The sequence below is a fragment of the Ictalurus furcatus genome, chromosome 19 (assembly GCF_023375685.1).
Source record: "Ictalurus furcatus strain D&B chromosome 19, Billie_1.0, whole genome shotgun sequence".
Taxonomy (NCBI): Eukaryota; Metazoa; Chordata; class Actinopteri; order Siluriformes; family Ictaluridae; genus Ictalurus; species Ictalurus furcatus.
The window spans coordinates 16,332,943-16,360,588 of NC_071273.1; the positions used below are offsets into that span (position 1 = coordinate 16,332,943).

The 27,646-nt window shown below is 41.9% G+C and overlaps 1 protein-coding gene across 1 annotated transcript; it reads right to left on the minus strand.

Annotated features, from left to right (window-relative positions):
* Positions 1-536: 536 nt before the first annotated feature.
* Positions 537-27,014, minus strand: cand1 (cullin-associated and neddylation-dissociated 1). Its single transcript, XM_053650279.1, has 15 exons — positions 26,682-27,014; positions 17,086-17,229; positions 15,511-15,665; positions 15,268-15,391; positions 12,090-12,346; positions 9,692-9,797; positions 8,764-8,909; positions 7,828-8,120; positions 7,562-7,703; positions 4,171-5,664; positions 3,131-3,226; positions 2,867-3,036; positions 2,608-2,772; positions 1,818-1,925; positions 537-1,686 (listed from the first exon to the last, which is right to left on the minus strand). The coding sequence occupies exons 1-15, from the start codon at positions 26,747-26,749 to the stop codon at positions 1,462-1,464; spliced, it is 3,693 nt and encodes a 1,230-aa protein (XP_053506254.1). The 5' UTR covers positions 26,750-27,014; the 3' UTR covers positions 537-1,461.
* Between the last annotated feature and the right edge of the window lie 632 nt (positions 27,015-27,646).

Here is a 27,646-nt window from a genome sequence, read left to right on the forward strand (position 1 = left end):
ACATTTCTGAAAATCAATCAAAAAGCAAAGATTATGTTGTTATGTGCTGACAAATGATCGATTCCACACTGTCCCAACGTTCCGCTTGGTATCATCACTGATGTCATTCACGCAAAAATATTAATCAGATGACTTCACTGTCATATCTACAATGGGACAAAAGGTGAGCAGAAAGTGATTTTTAGTGACATTTCTTCTTGAAGAATGTCCTTACCACCAACACATGGGGCATACAATGACTATTTCTTAGCCGACTAGACTGGGAGATTTATACTCTGGTAATCAGGGCACCGAGCCAACATTCATCACCTGTAACAAAGATACGTTAGGTAATTTCCTGTGAAATATGGGGGGGGGGGGGGGGGGAGTGAGAAAGCAGACATGAAACATGAATTTAAAGCTAAAAGCAAGTTCACTAAAACCAACCTGGAAAATCTGATATGCAAACACACACACACGGGTGCAATGCAAGACTCACTCGCCTGGGTGCAGCGAATGCATACTGTAACACAACCCTGCAGATAATCACACAATACTCTCCACTAATATTTTTATTCACGTGTGTGAAACTCATGTCCATACAGAGCAGTTATTTCTCATAGCAATGTTGACTCAGATTTCATTTCTGTATGTTTCCGCCAAACAAAACTGTCAGAAAATCTTACACACACACAGAGTGTATTTAGGTCACTGGATGTCTAATACATGCTGTTTACACCATGTAAATCTGCAGATGGTGGGAATGTTAAACTGATGTTTAGGATCAGGAAAAGGGGTGAATAAAGCAGTGTTCACTCGCCCAACAGCATCCTCCAGCCACGGCATCATTTCTTTAATAGAATATTTCTTACAGATACATCTCTCTGGGAGCCCACCGACCTGTCGACCACTTTTAGGCAATTTAGACAAATTGATGAGACGAGAGATGACGTTCAAATTGTACAAAAAACACCCATTAAAACTGGTCTGGTAAGAAAAAAAAATGGTAACAAACAAGAAAGATGGTCCTTAGAACAGGTGGACTGACTTAACGCTAACACGTACCCCTGTCAATCCGATAAGAGTCTACATTGAAGAATGAAAAGAACAAAATCTCCCCCATCGATAACATAAGTAAGCTCACAGTCTGTCGCTATGATGTCTGTCCAAGTCCCTCAACTCAGCAACAATCAAAGGGAGTAAAACTAAGGATGATGAACAATTTCTCTATTTTGGGGAAAACGAGACAAAAGAAAAAGATGAATGTGGCGATAAGCTTTGAAGCTTAAGACAGTGAACATCTTCCTTTTTAATAATTGAACTTTTTCTTATTTTAAGCCATTTCATGTTTAAGCTTTTCGATTTTTTTTCCCCTCCTATAATTGTTGATTCAGTGCAATGCATGGAACAATAAAAGGGTCCCCCCAGGATTGTTGCAGCGTTTTGTTTGCGAGCGATGGTGTTGGGTGTGCCAGATGTGGTTTAACTTGTGTCCATGGACTCCATGTTGGCTGATGAGGAGTCCCTCTGGATACTGTCGAAGATGGCAGCCAGCTCAGGGTTGGAGCTGATCTGTGACTGAAACTCGCTCATCAGGGGGCTCTTCTCTGCCTCGGGGATGGTGAGCAGAGCCGCAACCGCCCGCATGGCCGACCGCTTCAGCTCATCCTGCTTTTCAAACTCCTGCTTTACAGAGTTCGCCTTTACCTAAGGGAGCACGAGAGGGAGCCCGTAAACAGAAAAAAGCACTTCAAGTTAGCACTCTCCTAGCTTGAGCTATATTTCTAGCTAAGGATGGACTGCTTGTACATCTTTTATGGAGAACCGTGTTTATTCACCTTTGTAGTACATGTGGCTCTGAGAGGCTCTACCAGTCTGTCCAACCTCTGCAGCACAGCGCTAGGACACAGAGTGGAGAGTCGGGCCAGCATCAGGAATGTCAGCATCTAAATGGGGGGGAAAGAAAATACAAAAAAAAAAAGATTTAAAAAAATGGGGCTATCAACAAATGTGAACTGTACAACATTAGGGGTGTAACACAATCACATCTATATTAGATAGAGAGATATATATATATATATTTAATGAATTTAGTTGGTTCTATTGCCCAAAACATAAACAAACTAGCAACCTCATCACCTGACCAGGACCAGGCAGTTACTGATGTTAACATTATGGCCCATCTTTTTCCTGCAAGCTTCATATCGGACCTCTCGCTCCTGCCCATATGAAAAGTTTAAATCTCTAGCTCAAACTACTTTTTTTTTTTGCTGCACCAAGTCCTGATGTATACCTCTAGTCTCAACCAAACCAAAGACATCCAAACAAAGGTCTCTCTTTAAAAAAAATAAAAATAAAAATCATATACGGGGTGCCTCCTGGTCATATCTGTGTTCATATCCACTTACAGCACATTATTCCAGATAATGTATTCGTATTCAGTTACATCTCTAGTCTACATGCTCTTTATCTGTAATATATAATATGCCACAGAGGCTTTGATATGACTACAACCCAACCCCCCCAGTCTTTCATATTCTGTATTAGACACACGATCCGAATGCCAAAAAAGCTTTCGAGTCATAAAAGATTCATAATTTGGTGCACTAATGAGAAATAATAGTCTACCTTGATATCATAATGGTCTTTGAGTCCATCTTCGACATGGTTAAGAAATTCAAAGATGTCGAGTCTATCGAGGCAGCTGTCTAGAAGAGTGTACATGCACTCGAAAGCAGCCTTCCGGATGTCCAGGCCGTCATCCACCGTGTGCTTGAATGGACCCATTTCAACCTAACGCACACCAAGGAGAATCTCGGGTGAGCTCTGAAAGAATGGTGACATTGACACTGTAACAAAAGTAAGAAGAAAAATAAGTTACACCTACCTCTCTAATCAGCTCTTTGCGCACTTTGGTCTCATTGTATAAGTGAGGAAGTACAGTGTCCAAGAGGTCTCGGATAAGCGAGGGTTTATTATGGGCTGCAGAGTTGAACGTTACAAGTGCCACTCTTCGCACATTAAGGTCTGGGTCTTCCAATGTTTTCAGAAAATCACCTAAAATGATTGTCAAAAAAAAATAAAAGGAATTTTTTTACATTTCTTTTAAGAGTTAAGAAGAGGGGAAAATATTTACAGTCTGAACGCTTACCTATGCAGTTTTTCAGTAGGGGATCAATTGTCTGTGGGTGGTCTGAAATTGTAAACTTTACAGCAGTAACTACTGAGCTTCTGGCATAAGAAGAACCTGGAAGAAAAAAAGAAAGGCGTATCCCTCAGTAAAAGATACTGTATTGAAAGTAAATAATCAAACTCAAGTATGATTCACAGTCATCTTCTAGATTTGAATTATTTTTAATTCAAATCTAATGCCTGCCACGTGGGTAACCATATGCTGTTTAGCTACCTCAGCTGTGTTTACTAACAGAAAGACCAGGGGGCCTGTACCATGAAGCTAGTTTAGTTTCTGCCAACCTAGGGTTTTAGGTACCATGAAAGTGGCTCGGATTTTACTGGCGTTCATCGCCATAGTAACTTGCGCTCCATGGCTAGCCTGCTCCAGGGGAGGTTATGTTCTGGGTAAGAGAACTCAAACCCAACTTGGACCAATCAGCTGTGAGCAAAGTGCCATATATGTGACGCAACTAATTCAACTCTCCAGCGCAAACTGTAAGAAGAGCACTTCACACAAACATTTACTTCAAACAATTTACATTTATATTGAAAGAAATTACATGAAAGATGTTTGAGTTACAAGTTTTCAATCCGTTTATTCTCACTGTGAGACAAAAAAAGTAAAGCTACACATTTACACAATCAGCAATGTTCCCGAGCTTTGGCAGCTGCAAAGGTGTTGCTTTTTGAGGTTAGTGTAGGTTTAAATTCCTCATATTTCTTGCTTTTCAACTGGAAGTATGCACACCTGCTTCCCCCCCGCCAAGTTGAATGCTATTGGCTGTTTGGTGCTGACGTCAGGTGTATGTGCATGTGCTCGTGGACTAATCATAACTTAAGGATTAAAGCCTGAGTTGACAGAGTATGTTGATAAACAGCATCATGGAACCCATAAAGCCTAATTGCATTGGTTTGGTCAACTCGAAACAAATCTTGTAACCCTGAGCTTGTTCAACTAGATTCATGGTACAGGCCCCAGCTATCTCCTAGGAGTAATGTCTCACATGTGATGCTAACCTGATAACAGATAGCCCTTTAGCCTAGGCAGTAGCGTCTCAGGGTCTATAAGAGTGAGCTTGCCCAGGCATTCTGCCACCACGTTCCGGGTGCCCTCTTCTGTACACTCGCAGTGTTTGAGCAACAGGGCCCACACGCTCTCCACGTACGGCTTGAGGCCGCCTACTGATGCTGAGCTGATGATCTCTTTGAGCGAGTGCAACAGCAGGTACTGGCGCTTGGGTTGGCCCGAGATCTCTTGCAGCACGAAGGGCAGGTACTCAGGCAGGTTGCCCACACTGATGCTGCCCAGTGCGTAGGAGGCAGCTGACTTCACCTCTTCACTGGCAGAGGAGAAGGCATCCAGGATGACTGTTTTGAGTTCAGGTTGGCCACTCAGGTCCACATGGTGGCCCACTTCACCCAGGGAGAGCAGGGCCAGCAGGCGGATTGAGTCAGTGGAGCGCGAGTTCTTAACATCCTGGATGAACTGACCGACTACGGCAGGGCCCTCTTTAGGGCAGGCACGGGTGAGGGCCGCCACACACTTGGCGATGGAGTAGTACGACTGCTTGTGGGTGAGTGAGGCGCTCTGTGCATACACAGGGCTGGTAAGCATGCGCAGCAGGTCCATGTAGCCTAGGCTGGCCGTGCCAGTGGCCACTAGAGCCTGAAAAAACTCTAGCATAGCGCCAAGAGCACCACCCTGGAGCAGTGGTGAGCGCACCAACGCAATGAGCTCCGAGAGGATGGAACCACTGATCTTGGCAAGCGAGTCTGGGTGCACACGGGCCAGCGTGGTCAGGAAGCTGATGGCCATCTGTGAGACATGCATGTCACTCTCACTGATGAGTGGTGGCAGCTCATCTAGCACAGCGTCAATCATGGCTGCTGTCACACTGTCACTGTAGTTCTTAACCAGTATATCCAGCCCTGCCAAAGTGCTTAACTTCAGCGCCCGTTGGTTCTTGCGCAGAAACGAGGCCAGGATCGGAACTGCATCGGCTAGGATGGGACGCAGGTCGATCTTGAGTGGTGAGCCAGCAATGAGTGTCAGAGCTTTCACCGTTGTCAATCTGGTGATCTCGTTCCGTAGCCGCTCCAGAAAGATGCAGAGCGTGCCTGGGAGGTCTGCACCCAGACTGTCCCCCAAGTTGCAGATGATTTGGCCCATGCAAGAGATAGCACGCTCTTTGACCTCCTGATCAATGTCAGCTGCCTTGAGACGCTTGATGGTGCAGGCAAAGAGGTCACTGATATAGGGCGAGGCATCGAAGGCATCAGATTGGTCGAGGGGCCGGATCACCCGCACCAGCTGTTGGGTGACCAGCAGGGCTTCTGAGGTGATCTTGTAGAAGGGATCGCCCACACAGGCCACTACAGGGGGCACCAAGGCCTGAACGTGGGGGTGGAAGACTTGAGGCTGGTGATTGCACAGGATCACATATAAACAGGACAGGGCATCAATCTTCAGATTGGATGAGCTTGATTTGTCATTCAGAGAGAATATGATTCCTAAAGAAAAATAGGGAAAGGGTATTTAAAAAAAAAGAAGGGTATCACAAAAGATCACTAGCATTATTCAGAAGTGTTTCCACTAACCATAATTAATTGTCTAAAGCTGCATTGATACATGGCTGATGCCATGTGAAATATCAATGGGAATATACTTCAAATATATTTTTCTCATAAGAATTCATAGAGGTGCCAATAATTGTTGCACACCGATATTTAACAAAGATTTTTTGTTAAATGCACACCTGCATTGTGTTTACAATTGCATGATATCCATCGAAGCAGAGTATTTTTGTGATTTTTTTTTTTTAAACAAAAGGTTTAAACAAAGACAATTTTTCAGTCTTCTTTACTCATATTTCCCAAGGGTGCCAACATTAGTGGAGGGCACTGTGTGTGTGTACGTATATATACACACATACCCACACACACACGGTGTGAAAAATCTAAGATAAAACAAATGCAAATTGAGTAAACACAAAATACAGTTTTTAAATGATAGTCATTTATTGGATCAATAAAAGTTATCCAATACCTGTGTGAAAATGTATTTGCCCCCTTAGTTACTAATTCCTCAAATCTATGAAGCTGCATTCATAATGGGGTTCAGCTGGACTAGACGCAACCAGGCCTGATTACTGCAAACCCTGTTCAATCAAATCAACACTTACATAGAACTTTTTCATTAGCATGAAGTTAAAAGGTCTTACCCAGTAACACACTATACCAAAGTTGATAGAAATTCCAGAAATGATGAGGAAGAAGGTGATTGAAATACATCAGTCTGGGAAGGGTTACAAAGCTATTTCAAAGGCTCTGGGACTCCAAACAACCACAGTGGGAGCCATTATCTCCAAATGGATAAACTCAATATAGTGGCGAACCTTCCCAGAAGTGGCGGACCTTCCAAAATTCCTCCAAGAGCACAGCAACGACTCATCCAGCAAGTTATATAAGAGTCAAGGACAACATCAAAGGACCTACAGGCCTCTCTGCATCAATAAAGGCCACTGTTCATGACTCCACTATCAGAAAGACACTGGGCAAAAATGGCATCCATGGAAGAGTGGTGAGGTGAAAACCCAGAACATTAAGGCTCATCTGAATTTTGCCAACACACATGCAAACCTTTTGGGAGAATGTTCTGTGGATTGATGAGTCGAAAGAGGAACGGTTTGGGTTATGTCAGATGTAAGGGGGCCCTGTCTTCCAAACACAGAATTCCACAAAAAGAGCATCATACCTAAGGTGTGGCATGGTGGTGGAAGTGTGATGGTGTGGGGATGCTTTGCTGGTTCAGGACCTGGGCAACTTGCAATAATTGAGGGAAACATGAATTCTACTCTCTATCAGAAAACATCCATGTCTGGTCTTCAGTCCGTAAGTTGAAACTCAAGCACAACTGGATTGATGCAGCAAGACAATGATCTAAAGGATCATAGGACTATGTCCTAGTGCTAGAAGTAAGTGAAAGACTGATCATCAGTTATCAGAAGCATTTTGTTGCAGTTATTTCTGCTGAAGGTGGCACAACCAGATTTTAAGTTTAAGGGGGCGATTCGTTTTTCACATGGGTGATAAGTGTTGGATAACTTTTTCGCGTCAATAAAAAAGTAAATAAATAAAAACTGTATTGTGTTTACACTTAGGTTGCCTTTGTTTTATGTTGTATTTCATTCGAAGATCTAAAACTATTTAGTATGCGATACAGAAATTTTTTTTTAAAAATCAGCAAATGCTTCACCACAGTACTGTACAGACAGACAGACAGAGAGAGAGATATTGCAATACTGATATTATGTCATTCTGTTGCCCAGGCCTAATTCTAACTTAATGCCTGTGTGCGTAGAAAACGTTCAGGACACTGTAAAATGCAGGGGATGCCAGAGGCACATACCTGGGACAAGCACTGGGATGTGCTGAGTCAGAGCCCCAGGGAGCACATTTACCAGCTCTGTCAGCATGTTGAAGCAGCACTGCCTGGTCTTCACACTCTTCTCCTTCATTTGTTTATGCAGGGCTTTCACGATCATGGGCACCTACACAAACATGCAAAATTTGCTTACAACCTCAACATTTGATACGGTTTGCTTATGAAACACTAATGCTATCCTGTGTATGCACAGTATATACCAAGACTGTGTGAGAGTGTGTGTGTTCCACCTGGCTCTGCAGCATTGTGAGTGGAGTCTCGCCTTGTTCCATAGCGTCAGGGTCACACAGCCAGCTCTGGGCTGGCCGTGTCTGTTTTAGCAGGGACAGGTACGCATGGAACACATCAGCCTTTACGTTCTCCTCACGTTCCTTGAAGCGGGCGATAAGCGCTGGGGAGACTGTGCGGTAGAACTCGGGCAGCATCTCATGCCGGGTGCTCACCACAGCATCCAGGCATTTAGCTGCCGCTCGCCGCACCTTCCAACTCATGTCGTCATCATCGCTGTATTCGTCATCGCTTCCTGCAAATGGTTCCGAGGGACGGAGTCGGTTATATGTAGATAAACAACAACCCGCAGTTGTACAGCTATAGTTACAATACCCGCCTTTAATTCCCTCGACTAAACCAAACGAGACAATACATGGTCATCTCATGCACTTAAAAAGGGAGCAGAAAAATGCTGCCTCTCTGTGTCCAATTGACTCTCAGTTCTCATCTTCACCTAACAACTGCAGGAGAAAGAGTTACCAAGAAGGGCACAGTGACACTAGCACTTTGAAGCTCCTCTACTCTTTAATCAGTGATAGATCCATGGCCTAGTCATGTACTCAAGCATTCACATCTGACATTATTGCCTAAAGACAGTCTGGCACGCAGTAATCCAACCCCCCCCATGATTGAAAGGACAGCCATGAGAGCACTCAGGTGAGAAAGCAGTTATCAATCTGCTGCTTTCAGGAGTGCCTTAGGCACCAGCAGAGTCAATATAGAGATATTCCATGCAAGAATCAAACTTCGTCTGTACTGGTTACGGGTGTTATCGTATTTCACACTCTTACAGCAAAACAAAGGGGTTTCAGTACGATAGTGAGACATACTGAGGACCTTATCCACCCAGAAAAGGTTGGATTGAGACCTGGACAGCCTTCATCCAGTCTTAATACCTTGGTAGTCTTCATCAACACCATCCGCATCCATTGCATTCTCATCTTCATCCTCATCATCGTAGTTGTAGTTGGGGTCATAGGTTAAGTATTTGAGGCAGATGTTGATGATTGTTGGGACATGGGGGTAAACCTCTTTTGGACACCTAGGTACAGAAGCGGAGTGTGCGTTACTAGATTAGACACGGTTCTGAAAACTGTTCACATTTTAAAAAGCGCATGCCCAGTGGGGGTTACAGTAGGCTGCATACTCTTCCCTTCTGTCTTCTGTTCAGCTCTCAGTCTGCAAGCTTATCTTGGAAAAACACAAGCAGATAATCCCCTCTACATATCTGTCAATTCTGCAGCTGAAGAAAAACCCGAGTGTGTTTAAACCAACAGAAAGCACATTTATTGAAAGTACTAAAAAGAGCAATGCTGTAGAGAGACAAGGAGTGGGTGGCTGAAATTCATTTCCCCCCACCGGAAGCCACTATAATGAGGTGATGAGGAGATAAGGAGATGAGAATAAGCAAGGACAGGTAATCTCAGACATTTATGAGGTTGAATCTCACAGTGTCTATTTGCCTACCTGAGGTGTTTTCTACAGCAAAATCTTTCCCTTACACTTCACATGGCTTGAATAAACCATTCAAGTAAAAGATCTTTCCTGCTCACGCCCCCTACTTGTTTGAAATGATACTATCGGGACAGGATGAGAACTACACAGAATCTTCCTCTCCCCAGGAGTCTGAGTATTCACTTATTTTCATTACTCAGTATTCAAGCATTTAACTAGCTCAACATACTTTGGGGTAGAATTATGTTAGCCTCTAGATACTAAGGCAATCAAAACTGTACAAGGCTTTTACTTGCTTGATGGACTAGCTAATGAATTTATATGATTTATCCATCCGTGCACCTGTAAACCAGTTATGCAAATACAAACCTCCTGACGAAGGACTCAAAGGCTTGTATGCAGTATTCCCTCAGTTCATCATCATCGATGTTACAGAACTTCACCACTAACGGAATTATCTTCTCCAAGTACTCGCCTGTAGAGGATACGAACAGCACAGTTAACGTTTGTCCATCTATTATGTACATGTCAGGTAATCTTTAAAGCAACACCTTGAGAAATTGAAAATTTAAAAAAAAAAAAAAAAAAAAAACCTTAGAAATAAAATAACACTAGAATTCTGCCCGATAAAGGCTTCTCTCTTTTTAGCCCAGATGAATAAAAGATGTCACAGACAAAACTTAATTAAAACTAGTAGCAGGGGAAAGAACTACAAAATTGCTTTGAATGCACTTGACTGAAGTAATCTTGCACATCTTAATCGCTGCTGTCTTTGTCTCGTCAAACGGAACTGGTAATTGGCCGATGGCTGAACACGCTCGCTAGCACAGCTAACCTAAATGACTTTTCACTTCATTTCACCCGCACCGTCCTGCGTGCTTCTCGGCGGCGCAGCTGTGGGACTCAGCACAGTGACAAGGTGACAGGTAATAACTGCGTGACTGCAGATCACCCCATCGCCTGTCACTAACGCTTGGGGAACTTGTGCAGCCTGCTTTCAGAGAATTATGTTCCTCTCCCCGGTTCTCAATGTGTGGCCCTGGAGAACTCACAGATCCCTGAAGCATAGCGTCAGCAATCTAAAAAAATTGTTACGGTAGTACAATCACAGCCCATTATCAAAAGTTATTATATTTATTATTGACTTATAGTGCACATATCATGGTTTTGAAATGTGCCTAATTTTGTTGTAAAGGTCTCATACAATAGATTTGCATGCATCCAAGGTCAAAAAACACTTTAATGTGCTCATAATTTAAACATTACCTATTTCCCCACAGTGTCACAAACGACTCGTTAAATGATCCGTTCTAAAGGATTCGTTCTAAACTCTCATATTCTGCTCTGATTGGTCAGATGTCCCAGTCTGTTGTGATTGGTCTACTGCTGTCAGAAAAGAAAATGCCCACTACCATAACCACTTTCAGCTCTGTCTGTTTGCGAGCAGCCGATGAAGACCAGAGGCGGGGTTTTTTGTTACAAACCTAAATAGGTTAGTACAGGAAGTAAAGTCTGGAATTACTGACGACTCGTTTCAGCTGTTCAGAATCGGTTCCTTCTTTTGGGAGTCAATGACTCCGTTTGCCGTGCGCTTTGATTTTTGAAACTTTGCAGACTTTTTACACTCACAAACAGCTCTATAACACACTACATGAAAGGTAATATTTGAAAAAAAAACATAATAGATGCACTTTAACAGTTATAAGTCTGTTTGACTGGTCACTTGAATTGAATGGGTTTAATATAACTCAAAAAACAAGTAGGCCTATAAATAATCGAAATGACAATCTTAATAAAAATCTGTTCTAGTGGTGAAAAGTTCAGGAATAAATGGTAAATGGCGCACTTATATAGCACTTTTATCCAAAGCGCTTTACACTGTGTCTCATTCACCCATTCACACACACACACACACACACCAATGGTAGCAGAGCTGCCATGCAAGGCACTAGCGTGCCATCGGGAGCAACCTGGGGTTCGGTGTCTTGCCCAAGGACACTTCCGCATGTGGAGTCACGTGGGCCGGGAATCGAACAGCCAACCCTACGATTAGTGGACAACCCGCTCTACCACCTGAGCCACAGCCGCCCATAAAAAGGAATAAAAAGCTCTATGGCTCCAAATCAATAACTACAACATTATTGTACACATTTGAATAACATGCCTCATATTTGAATAGAATCAGCAGGGATCCTGGATTAAACAATCTATAAATGTGTTTATTCCTGCTATTCTACAAATGTGCACTGGATTGTATAAAAGGAAAAAAAATATATATATAGACAGGTGCCTAAAGCGAAGTTCAAATTGCAACGACAGCGATTCAAAATGGAACCAGAAAGCATGGCTACACCCTACAGCCCTGTACATGAAGGAATTCTGACAAGATATATATTACTAGAGATACGAATAAATCATTCTGATAGCAAATTCTGAATAAATCGTTCCCAAAATTGCACCCAAAATTCACAAGTGTCTGTGCACAGGTGTATGTCTGAGGATCTGTTACATTTTGATTACAATAGCAATGGATTACTAAGGGATTATTAGGCTAAACATGGCTGGTAAGCAATTCAGGAACTCGAAGCTAGCAGAATTCAAAACGTACCTTGGGACGCTTTTGTTGCCATTGTAACGGCAAATGTGGTGCATTTCAGATAAGCACTAATTTCATTTTTATCTGGTTTATGTGTAGAGTACATGAAAAAATAACCAGTTGGAAAGAAAAACTAGAAGGCGCCTCCATAGACAAACACCATTTCCTCACCAATTCTGTGGCCGGCTTGTCGGCTGATGGCAGCGATGCATTGGATATAAGTGCGAGTGGTGGACATGGAATCGTTGCGTGAGAGCTCAGACAGCAAGTGCTCGATGAGGTCTACGAAGACGAGGTTCCCACAGCTCATGACCAGATGACCCAGAGCTATAATGGTCCTCTTCCTCACAGCCAACCGCGGGCTGGTCAACTGGGGCAGCAGGCAGCTCAGGATAGAAGGGTGGAAGTTCACCAACAGGCCTCCTTGTCTAAATAAAAAAATTAATTAATTAAATTTGGAACATGTCATCTATCAGACCTTGACTGGTATCACACAATGTACAGAAAGCAGTTTAAAAGCAGTTTGGGCATTTTAACACTCAAACGTATCATTACAATTTGAAAATAAGTACCACACACGTACTATGGTACAGAATGTACAATTGAACCAGGATCTGAGAGATTGTGTCTGGGCATGCACACTGCTCTAAGTAGGAAACCTCAGGATGTGAATGTTCACAGCAATGCTACTGAAGGCTGTTCACCTTATCTCAATCTCATTCAATCATTCTATCATTAGAATGCTTTTTTCTTATTCAATTCTACAACAAAAAGATAATAATATTTGAAGAGAATCTAAAGCAGTTATTAGGGATTGGCCAAAAAACAAAAACATTGGATGACAATTATTAATATGATATTCACTGAATGAACCTAGATGAAGCATCAATAAAGTCTCTTTAAATGTTCTGGAAAAACAAATACCTGGATATGATTTGAACAGAACAGAAGCCAAAGTGCCAGGAGTGTTGCTAATTCACTTTCAGTTCCTCCAGGATTTAGCGATCACAGAAATTAACAGGAAATCAAGCAACCTCCGCAATATTCAGATGAGCTTACAATTTTACTAAAATTACCGCAGATTTTCACATTTGGGTCGAGATGCGTCCTGTGACGTCATCACAATGCACATTCAGCCAAGGCACTCTGAGTCACGTGAATAGAGCTGAAAGGCCTCATTTAACATCATTGTGAAAGACTGTGCAAAACAATTTCATGCAAATTGCAATTTCTTCAATTCAAATAGTTTTCTGGAAGAAAAGGAAAAAAAAGCAGCAGAAAAACCTCTGCAAGTAGTAGTAGTATTTTGGTTTAATACCATATCAGCTTCGGTGGCTATCTTAGGGCAGAAATTATTCAAATGTTAAAAGGGAAGGGAAACGGTAATATCTGGTTTAAGAAGTTTGTCCAGTTAAAAGATGTTTTCTCATAACATTAAAAAGATAGATGGTTCAATCTTCTTATTGCAGGTCAGATTTATGCATAGCTTTTCCAGTTTCAAAGGGGGAACAGGGCAGAAGTGAGTCTGGCTTAAACTGTCGAGGTTTGTGTTCAAATTTCCTATACGAGGTCTGATGTATATTCTGATATAGTTTGGCCTCATACAGATATGAGACCAAAGAGTCTGAGATGGTTGGGTTTGGTCTCATACAGATACGTATACAGAGGGTGGTAGGTTGATTCATAGGCTGGGTTGTGTGGGTTTGTTTTTATCTTGATTGCATATTGGAGCGCTAACTTTAGATGCCTAATTTGAAGAGGTGACTCATTAGCTTCTATGTATAGACCTTGTATTAGAGAGGCCTTAAAAGCTCCCAAGGCAAGTCATAATAATTGATGGAGTACAGTATCTAGTGTTTGCAGGTGTGATTTCCTTGCAGAGCCATAGACTACACTCCCATAGTCTAATCGGGAACAGACCAACAACCTGCAGTACGTAGCCGCAGTACAACAGTGCATCGCTTTGTTGCTTTTAAGCACTTGTTCCTTAGTGACTTTATGTGGGGGATAAAAGTCATTTTATTGTCCCAGGTGAGGCCTAGGAAAATAAATGGTAAATGGTCTGCACTTATATAGCGCTATTTTAACCTTAGCGGTTCCAAAGGGCTTTACACTGCGTCTCATTCACCCATACACACACACACACACACACACCCCAATGGTAGCAGAGCTGCCATGCAAGGTGCTAACTTGCCATCGGGAGCAACTTGGGTTCAGTGTCTGGCCCAAGAACACTTCGGCATGTGGAGTCATGTGGGCCAGGAATCGAACCACCAACCCTACGATTAGTGGAAAGCCCGCTCTACCACCTGAACCACAGCCGCCCATAGTACAAAAAGGCACAAAAGGATGCATACTGTCTTGGTTTTGGAGAATTTGAAGCCATTTTCCATTGCCCACTCATTTCTTTTATTTATGCATAATTCCATTTCTTTTATTTTGCATTTTTTTGGCCGCAACAATCACAAAAACAAACTCAGCGAAATACTGTATGGACTGCTTTGTGAGTATACTAAATGTATAGCTTCACAGAATAAAGAGAAAAAAATCAGCAAGTTGTTCCTTATTGTATAATTGGGAAATTATTGGATTAAGTACAACATGTAAAATATCAGCATGGAAGTGGACTATAAGAGCTCGGCTTCTCTGAATATTTCTACATAATTGACTACAAGGTTTGCCTGACAAATGTGTTTTCTAACTTTAGCTTTTGCTTGATGTTCATTAACATAAGATATCGAGTATGACAGAGTACGGGATATTTTGTTTTTGCATCTAAACCCATCTCAGCCACGTAACTGTTTACGCTTCGGATCTCAGCCACGAACATAACGATCGCAATTTGTGTGCCAGTCAGAGCCCTACAAAATTATATCAAGGGGGAAAAAAAAAACGTAATGGTTGATTCATCAGCTACAACAGTAGCTAAACTAGAAGGCTCTACTAGCACATGCAGCTCTGTGTTTTTCCATTGAACATTGAAAAACTAGAAATGGTCAGTGTGACTAGGTTGTATTTCATTTTCCAACAACGTGAGAGACATCATGCAGTGCTGATCAAAGCACACGGTGACTTTACTCCACAGTTAAGTCCAAAGAAATGAGGGCTTGGATTAACTTTGATCAGCCTCTGGGTTAAATAACTTCTCCCAGCTTAGATATAATGAGTACCTGTCTCTTCTTATTGTTCCATTCTCTATTTTAGAAGACAAAAAAGATATGCTGTATCAGCAACTAACAGCGCTTAGTAATAACTGAACTGAATTAAAAAGAGGACACTGAGACGCTGTTCTCGAATCGACAGAAGAAGCCGTCTTCCTCGCATCAGGAATGTGTTCGAGTGAGTGTACCTGCACAGCATGTCAGCCATGATGTCCAGGGCTTCGAGTTGCACCGACACATCCTCCTGCTTGGCAATGGCACTTGTGAGACGGCCTGTTATCTTTTTACAAACGCTGGCAGCAAGGGCAGAGCCTACGGGGGAAAAAAACAACAAAAAACAAAAACAGACTGTCTGAATTTGACTGTACTTATAATGGTACTCTGTTCTTACGAGAGGAAAAGTCAGAATGCAGGGGTTTCGGGAAGATTACCGCTAGATGCTGGTGGGAGTTCCCCGATCACGGTCTTCAGACCAATGCTGGAAATGTCTCGAAGCTGCTCTTTATCGGACAGCATGTTCGTGCACAACGTGTCCACAATCGTCTCGACCTGGTACTCTTTTACTTTGCTCACGAGTGGTCCCAAACTACGACACAAATCAGCAACATTTTAACGACAGCCTAGAAACGGACTTTATTTAATAAGCACAAAGGTTTATGTCCATGCCCGTTTTCTAGTGACAGATTTTTTTTTCTTTGTGCTCAACAATGACTTAAATCATAAAAAGCCTCAAAAGGCCCAATAAGTAATTTATGACCAGATAATAAATAAATAAACAAATATTTAAAAAAAAAAAAAAAAAAAAAAAAAGACAAGTGCAATTGCGAAGGCCTATCATTGTTCATTTTAAGGCATTTTAAACCACAAATTAATTACAGGAGAGGACAAATCACAGTCTGGGCTTCTTAGTATTCTTATTTGTCTGATGGACAAGTAGGTTTAAACAGCCAGAGATAAAAAATATATACATCCTACTATTCTATTATATCGTATTACTATTAACTTGTCCAAAACAGAGGTTTTGATTATGTTTATACATAACGCACTACTCAGTGATGTGATGTATGCTGATGCTCTAACTATAGTTCTCACTATAACACATTAGCCAAGGAGCGATCTGGCTGACATTATAAACATTTAATATTAGGCAGATTAATCGGTGTGAACAACTTAATGACTTTTTGTCATTGTGCTACATCAAACAATATCAGAGAGGATACAGAGTATTGCTACATAGCTGTCCTCACTGGGAATTTATCTACATATCTAATATGGCCAAAAGTTTGTGGACACCTGACCATCACACCCATATGTTCTTGTTGAACATCCCATTTCCGATTTACTCCGACTCTGCTGTTATAATAACGGGAAAGATCGCCCGTCCTCTAACACAAGCTCATTATTCCATCTAGTAAAAACAATCCTACCCATGGAGAGATAGCATCTCAGCTGGTGTTTGTAGTTAAGCAGGCAGCGTATTTTAGAAACAAGTGGCACACGCTTACAGTCACACAATCCCTGCATTAAAATATAAACATCAAATGCAAACTTTTTGTGAGTCACTATAAAGAAATTTGCCCCCCGCCCCCTCTTTTTTTGGAGAGAGATGGAAAAGAAACGGTTGATCCACTGCGATTTACTCAGGATTATGTTAATGAATGTAAATGAAGATGAATTTACTCTGATGCTTAGTCCAAAACCACTCGGCTCTGTCAATCATCAAATTTTACAGAGCTGTAGTCTCAAGGAGCTTTCTCTGACAGTCTAAATATTTAAAAATAAGTAAATAAATAAATAAATAAATAAGGAAGGAAATATGCGGTCATGGTGAGGACACGCCTCAGTATGGCTTGACATTGCAGCCATACTTACAACTAAAACGACCTGCAATACGTACACCTTTACTTAACCGTGACAATCCTGTTACAGAGACACTGTGGGAGTGTGTGGGCAAGTCTTTTTTTTTGTATTAGTTGCAAAACTCTACCAGCACAATCAGCCAGTACCATTTCACTGCCAGGTTCTGAACTTCTCCGTTTTTGTCTTCCAGAAGTTTGAGAATCATCTTGACCACTTTCCGCTCGCTGTCATCATCCAGCTTGATCGAGTCCTTCTGCAGCTCTGACATCAAGTCATTAGTGGCCATGAATCTGTAGAAACAAAAACACATCCTGATTAAGCAAACACAAAAAAAAGCAGATTAGACTGAAGTACAAAATACATGCTTATTTTTACGATTAAAAAGTACAGTTCATTAACAGTTGCGGTTTTCAAATGGAGACCGGAACAGTAAACGCATTTCAATGTTTTCTTCTAAAAACCCTCTCTTTCCAAGCTGTGGTGCAGGAGATACAAATCATAAAGTCTGGCAAATCATCGTCAAGCATCATCCTGTTTTTGTTTTGTTTTTTTACTAAACTACGAATGTTCTCATGGCGGATAATTTTTTAAATAATTAAAACAGGTTTTAAATATTTCACTAGCCTGGGCTATTTGTGCAATTTAGAGCTCCTGTTAAACACATTTTACAGCAGACTCCAGCTGCACTGCTTCCCACATGCTCCCATGTTAATCAAAGTGGCCTTTTACACACGACATATGCCGTACGGTTGATTTTTTTCCCCCTCAAGTTGTATTACAACATTCATGATATATTTTAGCTTTGCAGTTCAGGCCCAGAATGGAAACAGACAACGGACTACATTTCAGTGTCCTACTGCAGCAATGCATAAAACCCAGCCTGTATCGAACGCTCGAACTACCACAGACCGTAGGGGTGATGTTCATGCTACATTGACAAACTTTACAGCAGCATGCATAAGTATTTACCCCCTTTTCCACATTTCACATAGTGTTACAGCTTGAACTGAAATGTAAATCAGATTATTATTATTTTTTTTTTTTTAAATGGTGAGCAAACCTACGCAAGCCACTGTGTGACTGTATATAGCGGTAATGCATGTTTATAACACTGATGGCTGATCACTACACGTAGTTGTGTGTTATACTTACTAAACCAGTGAAAAAATAAACAAATTACAAAAACGAATGCTCAACATCCAGGATACCTGAAGCACAGGTGATGGCAATTTGTGAAACAGGCTTTACGTTAAATGCACCACCTTACCTGGCGAGGTGAACTAGCGGTATCATTTGCATGGTTTAGTGCTCGTGTGCATCAAATAGAAGAAGCGACTAGGTGGGTGGAAAATCAGAGTTCAATGCTATCAAACTATGTCAGATGACTGAAGTAAGCTGCAGATGAGTGTACCGTCACTGGCTCGGATATCCAGCCATTCATAACAGCGAGAAAAAAAAAAAAAGAATCGTGTGTGACCTTTCTCGCATTGATTTTGCTCTGCAGTGCAGGAATACATGTAGGACAGCTGATTAATGAGCAAAGACCAAGGACACTTTTAAAAATATTATTTCACATTCTGTGGCCTGTGCCCTTCCTTACAGTGAGGCATTGTGAAGTTTCAAAGTAGTACGTCCGTGCCTCCGTATCTACTGCGGGTGGGGAAAAAACAACAGAGATGGTGGAGATTGGGGTCACAGGAAGTGTATGCTCTTTTATGGGGTCACTGTCCAAAAAAACCCTGCTATACTACACAAGTGGTTTTCAGTATGAAGTAAGAACCTGTATAGCTCTCATTTTAATAAGCCTATAATTGTACATGGGTACACTCTGCCCCTGTAGCAGAAGGTAAACAGACAGGAGATTGGGTTTACCACATCCTCAGATACACTGGTATCATGAGTCTTGTCTAGAACTTTCAGTAGAAATGACTTAGAACCAGTTAGACTTAGTAACTTCTGGCTGAACGGCCTGCACAATCCATCAGCATGCCGATTCCCGCCATACCAGCTTCAATGGCTATTTCATGGCGAATACAGGTCTTTATCAGACATAAATAATACAAAATTCAGTAATAATAAAAGTAATAAGTAATTACAAAATAAATAAAATAAAAATATATCACTATATAATTCAGCTTAAATAGTAAAACATTTCTGTACATGATGACTCTATGAGAGATTCTTTAAATTTGCTTGTGATAAAAATTGCAAAAAAAAAAAAAGAAAGTTTTCCTGGGTGCATCTTACAAAACAAGCCTTTCAAAGTTTGACCTGATAAAAGGCATGTCTCATGACATTATAAATAGGGCAAGCTAAACAAATATGTTTTATGGTCAAGGGAGTGTTGCAATACTGGCATTTTGGTAATTTGTCATCCTTCAATAAATATCCAGGTGTAAGTCTGGCGTGAACTACACGGCACCTTGTGTACACCACCTGATCATGTCTAGTTTTAAAAGGGTAACTGCAGATTTCTCCTACTACAAGGTTTATTTAGAATAATTTGTGTTTTCATTCAGTATCAATTTTAAAAATATATAGTTGATTAATCGGTTATCGGCAGGTAGCTACCAGCTTAGTTATCTCAAAGGAGATATTTTATTGATAGCTGCTGTAGAGCTGTAACTGAATGAAAATTTCATATCACGGTTATCAGTATTATCACAGTATTAAAATGTGCTGAAAATGTACAAAACGTACTGATACACACTGACGTTGTTTAAACAGGTTTTATATTTGACTATAAAGTGATGGATGGTTGTCACTAGGCTTGCTGCGATCATTTAGTTCAGTTGGAGAACATGGCGGAAGGCGGTGACGGCGCTCGGGAGATTTTCCAACCTTCCTAGAGGATCAATCCAAAGTGTGGTCACGTTTTGGATTTGATAAAAATGCTGAGGGAAACTTAATAGAAGATGGTAACCCTGTCTGCAGAGCTTGCCAGAAGAAAGTTGCTGCGAAAGGGGGCTTTGGTGCTTTGTTGTTGCTTTTACCTCTTTCCCCCTCGCTTTTTAATCGCTTATGAATGCCCATGCGGCCACGTGCAGATCATGATCACTTTCAATCACTTTCAGCAATTGCTTGAATGGTGGGTTCATTATTATTCTTAATGAAAAACAACAACAGTACAATGGCAAACTCGCTTATATTAAATCAAATCTTCCGCCATTGTCCGGTCCGGCAGCGCGCCTCACTCTTCCTGTCAGGCAGCGCGCCTCACTCTTCCTGTCAGGCAGCGCGCCTCACTCCTCCTGTCAGGCAGCGCGCCTCACTCCTCCTGTCAGGCAGCGCGCCTCACTCCTCCTGTCAGGCAGCGCGCCTCACTCCTCCTGTCAGGCAGCGCGCCTCACTCTTCCTGTCAGGCAGCGCGCCTCACTCTTCCTGTCAGGCAGCGCGCCTCACTCTTCCTGACAGGCAGCGCGCCTCACTCTTCCTGACAGGCAGCGCGCCTCACTCTTCCTGTCAGGCAGCGCGCCTCACTCTTCCTGTCAGGCAGCGCGCCTCACTCTTCCTGTCAGGCAGCGCGCCTCACTCTTCCTGTCAGGCAGCGCGCCTCACTCTTCCTGTCAGGCAGCGCGCCTCACTCTTCCTGTCAGGCAGCGCGCCTCACTCTTCCTGTCAGGCAGCTCGCCTCACTCTTCCTGTCAGGCAGCTCGCCTCACTCTCGTCACGTGACTAAATGAAATAGGACTCTTGCTGATCTGTGCTGTGACTCTTGACTCATTTGGCTCATGCTGAATTGAGCAGACACGTTGTTTTTAATTGAAGCATCCGTTTTCACGCTCAAAAAACAATGTTGCATTCTGTACCTGCGTCAGACTCGTGCTGCATGTGTGTGGACAGCATTTACAGCGAGTTTTACAAATCACAATAATTGTGCACGGTTTTAATGATAATTAAACGTGACAAGGTAATACTAACCATCTGGGAATTTTATCGTGAAACCGGTAACCGTTTCATCGGTAAGCTGCTGGCTGGAGTAATGCTGTCAGTCCCTGACACTGAAGACTGGCAGCCCTGGCATTACAAACTTGGCAGAAGGACAACCAGATGCCACATCTGCAAAGGTACTACTCAAGAACTGATTTAAACACATCTGCCTCTCATCCTGCATGTCAGCGTTTGGTAAACTCATCATAACCCACTTTGGAATAAAACCAGAGTGGATTAGCATATAGGCACCCATCCTGCCTGGGCGTGAACATCAAAGCTGCTGCGTCTGAAGCTTCATAACTGGGGGGAAAAAATAAAATACCCAGCATCCAAACTGAGAAACATGCCTCCAGCATGCAAAACAAATACAGCCTGTGAACAGCTGCTTTGGCAAAGGTTTAACGGGAAGCAATTTTTTAAAGGGCTCAAGACAGGATGAATAATGCATAGGGGTCCAATCAAATGCAGGCTAAATGAGCGTCTGCACAAGGAAACAAAAATGGTGAGCAGACAAACCATCCAATGGGGTAATTTTAAGCTAAAATTAGGAAATCAGAGCATACAACAGATGAAGATTTAAGAGGCATTTTACACACCTTTGAGAACTGGGAGGGCTGAGCTGATACGGTGAGACTAACATGGAAGCATCGTAAACCTTTCACTGCTGTTACACAAACATACCAAACTAGGGATGTGCCGTCTGCCTAATATTAAAGCACACCTGTTATGGTTTTGAAACATGCCTAGTTTTGTTGTAAAGCTCTTGTACAATAGATTTACATGCATCCAAGGTAAAGAATAATAATTTAAATTACAGCATTACCTTTTTTCGCCCCAGTGTCAAAAACGACTCCTTAAATGATCCGATCTAAAGGATTTGTTCTACACTCTCATAATCTGCTCTGATTAGTCAGATGTCCCAGTCTGTTATGATTGGTCTACTGCTGTCAGAAAAGGAAACGCCCACTACCATAACCATTTTCAGCTCCGTCTGTTCACGAGCAGCCGATGAAGAACAGAGGCGGGGCTTTTTGTTACAAACCTACGTAGGTTAGTACAGGAAGTAAAGTCTGGAATTACTGACGACTCGTTTCAGCTGTTCAGAATCGCTTCCTTCTTTTGGGAGTCAATAACTCCTTTATCGTGCGCTTTGAGTTTTGAAACTTTGCAGACGTTTTTACACTCACCAACAGCTCTAACACACTACATGAAAGCTAATATTTGAAAAACCATAATAGATGCACTTTAAAACTGAAATATATGTTTATGATACATAACGTAGTATCATTTCTACTGCAGTTACCGTTCTCCTTTTAATGGCATAGCACGTGTTTAACAGAAACAGTGAATATGAAAAGCTTTACTGAATGTCAGATCAATAGTTCGGCTTGTAGTTTGAGGTCAACTGATTGATCGGTTTTGCAGATTAAGGCACTGATAACCGATTGCTGGAACTATGGATTATCGGCAGAATTCCTCAGATAGTTTTTGCAGGAGCGACTGCGAAGGGTTCGCTGTCATTATACAGTACGAGAAGTTTATTATACTAATAATAATTAATAATAATCTGACAGTCAGTACAGAGAACTGTATGTTATATTTATCACACCAGTAAATGAAAACACAAATACTGTAATTAAACACAGTGCCCAGTGTAAAATGAAAAACAATGGCGGAGCTGCTGAAACGTTGCTTCTGGTGCAAAACTTGCTTAATTTACAAACCTGAGCTACCCACTCTGTGTCCACTCTAGAGCACTTTTAATAGAGTTTTACTGAACGTTATTGGAAATGCATTCTCTCTCTTTTGTCCCATGAGCTTCATATCTGACCACCTGCTCCATCCAGCACGAGAGTAACAACCACCTGCTCCTGAGACTCGACAGTGCTCTCTGCATCAAAACATTCCCCGCACATGGCTTTTCCTTTTTCCAGTTTCTCCTACTGACTTCCTGCACAACAAATACCAAACAGTGATTTCAGCCTTCAGATGCTGGCACCTCAATCAGTAAGCTGGGTATTTTTGAATACGCAGAATTTAAAATAAAAAAAAAAAACATTAATTTGTAATATACTATAGTAGTGGTTCTCAACAGGGGGGGCTAGGGGGCGCGGAGAGATCGGAAGGTGGGGCGCAAAATGCTTTCAAGGAAGAAAAAAAAAAAACAGACAGGGCATCATTTATGTACTCGGTGTATTTTATTGCTTTTCAAATAGAATATGAATAAATGAAAAACCCCACGTTCCCTCTCCCTCTGTATTTTCTTTTTGCTTGGGAGAAGTGGAGCTTAGCCCGCCTTTTATCTAGCTGTCAGTGCAGACCAGTGTTAAAAGTCTTAACGACTTTTCAGACCCCTTTAGCTACCTTTTTTTTTTGCAAAAATAAAGGTGCCTAACGACAAATCTAGCAACTCTTTGGACAAACCTTAGCGACTTTCCAAATGTCAGCAGTACTGTCCTGCAAGCGTGAGGTCTTGCTTTCCCGCTGCACTCTCACCTCTCTCTGCGTCTGCTCTGTTCAGTGAGTGACCGAGAGACGGAGATTTAACAATGTCATGGATAAAGAGACGCGCCCTTCGTCCCAATTTACATCATTCATATGCGAATGTTTTTAGGATGTAAGACGAATGTAATGCAACATGTTTTACATGTAAAATAGTCCACGTTATTACAGCCTAGTTCTCTTGTTCAAAGTAGTTATAGTGTTCAGAAACACTTTTGATCATTCATGTTCAATACCTGTCCATTATATAGTTTTCTAATTTTTTTTATCACAATGAAAAGTTATGAAAAACTATTTTTTTTTAAATAAAAAAAGCAAAAAAAAGTATGTGTATCTATCAAAATAGATAAGGTTTTTATACACACACATAATATATATATATATATAGAGAGAGAGAGAGAGAGAGAGAGAACAGAAAAGATAATCATTACACCTGGTCTCCTCCAATATGGGGGGGGGGGGGGGCAGCGTCACATGATAGGGAAAGCTTGGGGGGGCTTTAGTTACAAAAGGTTGAGAACCTCTGTACTATAGTTATGCACATGTACACATGACACATTTTGATTCACAATTGAAAATGATCCCTCCCAAACACTATCATGAGAAAATGTGTGCGGTTTTAAATAACAAATCTCCCCAAGTTCAGTAACAAGCATGCAGATGGAGGAATCTGTTTAGCCTCCACAGCATGTATATTAGGGAGAAATACATTTCCAGCATGCAACATCTACAAAACAACACTGGCTGCTCAGCTATATATTTTTTTGGCTAAGCAGCACAGCACACTAGTTATACTTTTCTTCTGGCTGAGCTTGTCACCTTTCCTCACAGCCACGCTCTCATTCAGCACGAAAACACAATAAATACTGACAACCCAAGTACTGTATGATTTCAGTAGTCTTTTAAGATTTACTTATCACCCGTGCATGATACCAGGTCATGCAGAAAATCGTATCGCACAAACAGGAACAAGCCCTCAGTATAATAGTGGTAATGTAATGTCTAGGGAAAACATGTCGAAAAGGCGAAGAGGAGTTGGGAGTCATCTGGGGGGTAAAAGAGGACTACATTCATCCATCCATTTTCCATACAGTTTATCCGATACAATAACGCGGTGGGAGCCTGTCCCAGGGAACTCGGGCACTAGGCGGGACACACCTTGGACACGGTGCCAACCCATCGCAGGGTACACTCACACACACATTCACACACTACAGACAACCAACCTATAGTGCATGTCTTTGGACTGGGGCAGGATATCAGCGTACCCGGAAGAAGCCCCTGAAGCACGGGGAGAGCATGCAAACTGCACACACAGGGCCCCTGGAGGCAGGATTCAAACCGCCAGAAAACAAAAAAAACATGCCATGCCCATTCTTCAAACTGAGAAAATATTTTTTTCCCCATGTCAATTAGCATGTTTTGTTTAGGTTTCCCCATTCCCACTACCATATTTGTAGCTTTTGTTTTTTGTTTTTTTGGAGTTTCACATAATCCTATGTTGTCCTCCTATTGGTGACTTTCGTGTCCTAGCAGCTATTATACTCGGAGGTTTAACAATGCCAGATGCATTCAAAGACCGCAGATCTCTATTCATGACCATAAGTGTTCTTTTACGATATGTGGTTTTTGTCTGGAAGAGCAATCTCTGTCTGAAAATCCTACAGTGTAAAGACAACTTAAGAGATTAAATATACATGTCATTCTCAAAAAAAAAAAAGAAAAAAAAAAGTTGAGATTAGTTTTTTTTTTTTGTTTTTTTTAATCTCTGTATCACTTTTGTTATATACACACACACACAAACACGATATGGCCAAAAGTATGTGAACACCTGACCATCACACCCATATGTGCTTGTTGAACAGCCCATTCCAGAAGTATTCCCCCTCTGCTGTTACAATAACCTCCACTCTTCTGGGAAGCTTTTCCACTAGGTTTTGGAGCATGGCTGGGGGGATGTGATCATTCAGCCATAAGAGCATTAGTGAGGTCAGCCACTGATATTGGGCGAGGAGGTCTGGGATCCAGTCGTTGTTCCAGTTCGTCCCAAAGGTGTTCATTGGGGTTGAGGTCAGGGCTCTGTGCAGGACACTCGAGTTCATCCACACCATGCTTGGCACACCATGTCTACATGATGATCGCTTTGTGCACAGGAGCATTGTCATGCAGGAACAGATTTGAGCCTCTTAGTTACAGTGACGGGAAATCTTAATGCTACAGCATACAAAGACATCTGATAAATGTCTAGTGGTTAAGACGTCGGACTACTAATCGCAAGGTCGCGAGTTCAAACCGGGGCACTGCCCAGCTGCCACTGCTGGGCCCCTCAGCAAGGCCCTTAACTGCTCAGTTGCATAAATGAGATGAATGTAAGTCGCTCTGGATAAAGGCCGTCTGCCAAAATGCCATAAACGTAAATGTAAACTTTGTAGCAACAGTTTCGGGACGAACCGCATGATGGGTATGATGGTCAGATATCCACACACTTTTGGTCATATAGTGTACACACACAAGATACCTTTGTACAAGGATTTAATAATACATTTTCACCACTGCCCTCTGTGTGTGTGTTTAATAGTTGATTAATATCGCGATACCATGACACACTTATTTTCAGACAAAGTTATCATACCGTGACGGTTTCAAACCGTACCAGCCCTAGTTAGCTAGTTAGAGAGTTGTGCAGGATTAACTTTAACAAACCTCTCATTAGTTAAACACCAACTTAACACTTATTCTCTCACACTGTATATTCAACTAGACGGAAAACGTAAATAAAAGTGACAGAGAAGTAGCTGGCTAAGCTAACCGTGACAACCATACACTGTTCCCGAGCACTACTAGCAATAATATTAAACACAGAGCAGTGTTTTCTCCGTGTGCAGCTCTGCTTATCGTCTGGAAAGGAAAACCTGTTCCGGACCTGAACAGTTAGAGCTATAATGAAACTGAACCTGCAGCGATTTAGGCGGCTAGCTAACCTAGCTTCTCACACTTGGTGTAAATTAATTTAAAAAAACAAACAAACAAACAAAAACCGTTAACAAAGCGTTTTTAAAACAGGCTTACACAATCACTTCTGTACAGCTCCTAGAGAACATCAACACACAAGTCAAAGTCTGACAGCAAAGCTAGCAAGCTAAGCTAACGCTAGCTAAGCGGAATGATCCGCGGCCTAGCTAGCCGAGTTATGCAGCGCGAGCTCCAGCTAAACGAACGGCGATAAAAAACCGTTTCACCGCGTCAACAGCTGCAACCGCGAGGCGTTTATCTCACTCTATCCTGCATTAGCCTCACACCACCGCACCTGAAATCCTTGTCGCTGGACGTCATCTTCTCCAGCAGATTAGAGATGTGATACGAAGCACTCGCCATGTTTGCAGTGCTGTGTGTATGACACGGCTTTAGCTAGCAACCACTTGTAAGTGTTGAGGCTGTTTCCTCCCTTTCCTCTCTCGCGTACGCGGCTGCAAAGTAAAGCCCAGTTCTCCGGGATTTCCTCGCTTCTACTCGTCTCCGGGAGGCGATCAGAGGCTGTACAGACTCGAGTAGACTTTCATCCCTTTTTCACTTCGGTTGTTTGAATGGAAGTCCGACTTCGCCGTGCAGGAGAGGGAGGAGCCGCGGATCCACACCAGCAGCGCCGTTACACGGGTCAAAGTTGAGGGGAAAATTCTATGGGCGGGACTTCTCTTTGATTGACAGGTGGATTGTCGTATCAATGGTCTGGTAGACATTCCCGGAAATGGAGATTCGGTCGGTACGTTGTTTCTTTTTTGTGAGATACTGTATATGGATTTACGAAGACGGGACAAACTCCAAGTAGCAAAACATTAAATAAGGGGTGACCGATATATAATATGGTTTATTAAATAAATAAATAAAGTGACATCCATACATTTTAGCAGTCTTAGCTTTTCTTGTTATTCACCAATCTATTCTAAAGGTGCTTATTGGTGAGGCAAAGTCATTGTAACAACATTTTTTTTTTAATCTGTTTTTGTTTTTAATGTAGGTGCAAATAGTGGTGCAAGTTGAGGAGTTAGTGTATCATAGGAAATTGTTCAGTTCAGTCTCATGGCAGCAGGGTGTTGCCTTGAGGAAAAAGCTGTTGCAGATATTCAGATATTTTGCCGGAGAGCATGTGGGGTAAAGAGTCTGTTGGAGGGGTTATTTACAATGCTGGTGGCTTTGCAGACTCAGCTTTTATGGTGAGTGTTCTTGATGGAGGTGAGAAAAAATCCCAATGATGTTTTCATTTGTTTTCACTAT

What these genes read in the sequence shown, in the direction of transcription:
- cand1 (XM_053650279.1), bottom strand. Translation starts at nt 26,749, where the DNA reads ATGGCGAGTGCTTCGTATCACATCTCTAATCTGCTGGAGAAGATGACG. An exon ending in TCCAGCGACAAGGATTTCAG is followed by an intron (nt 17,230 to 26,681) that starts GTGCGGTGGTGT and finishes TTGTTTCTACAG; the next exon opens with ATTCATGGCCACTAATGACT. An exon ending in AAGACCATTATGATATCAAG is followed by an intron (nt 1,926 to 2,607) that starts GTAGACTATTAT and finishes CCCCCCATTTAG; the next exon opens with ATGCTGACATTCCTGATGCT.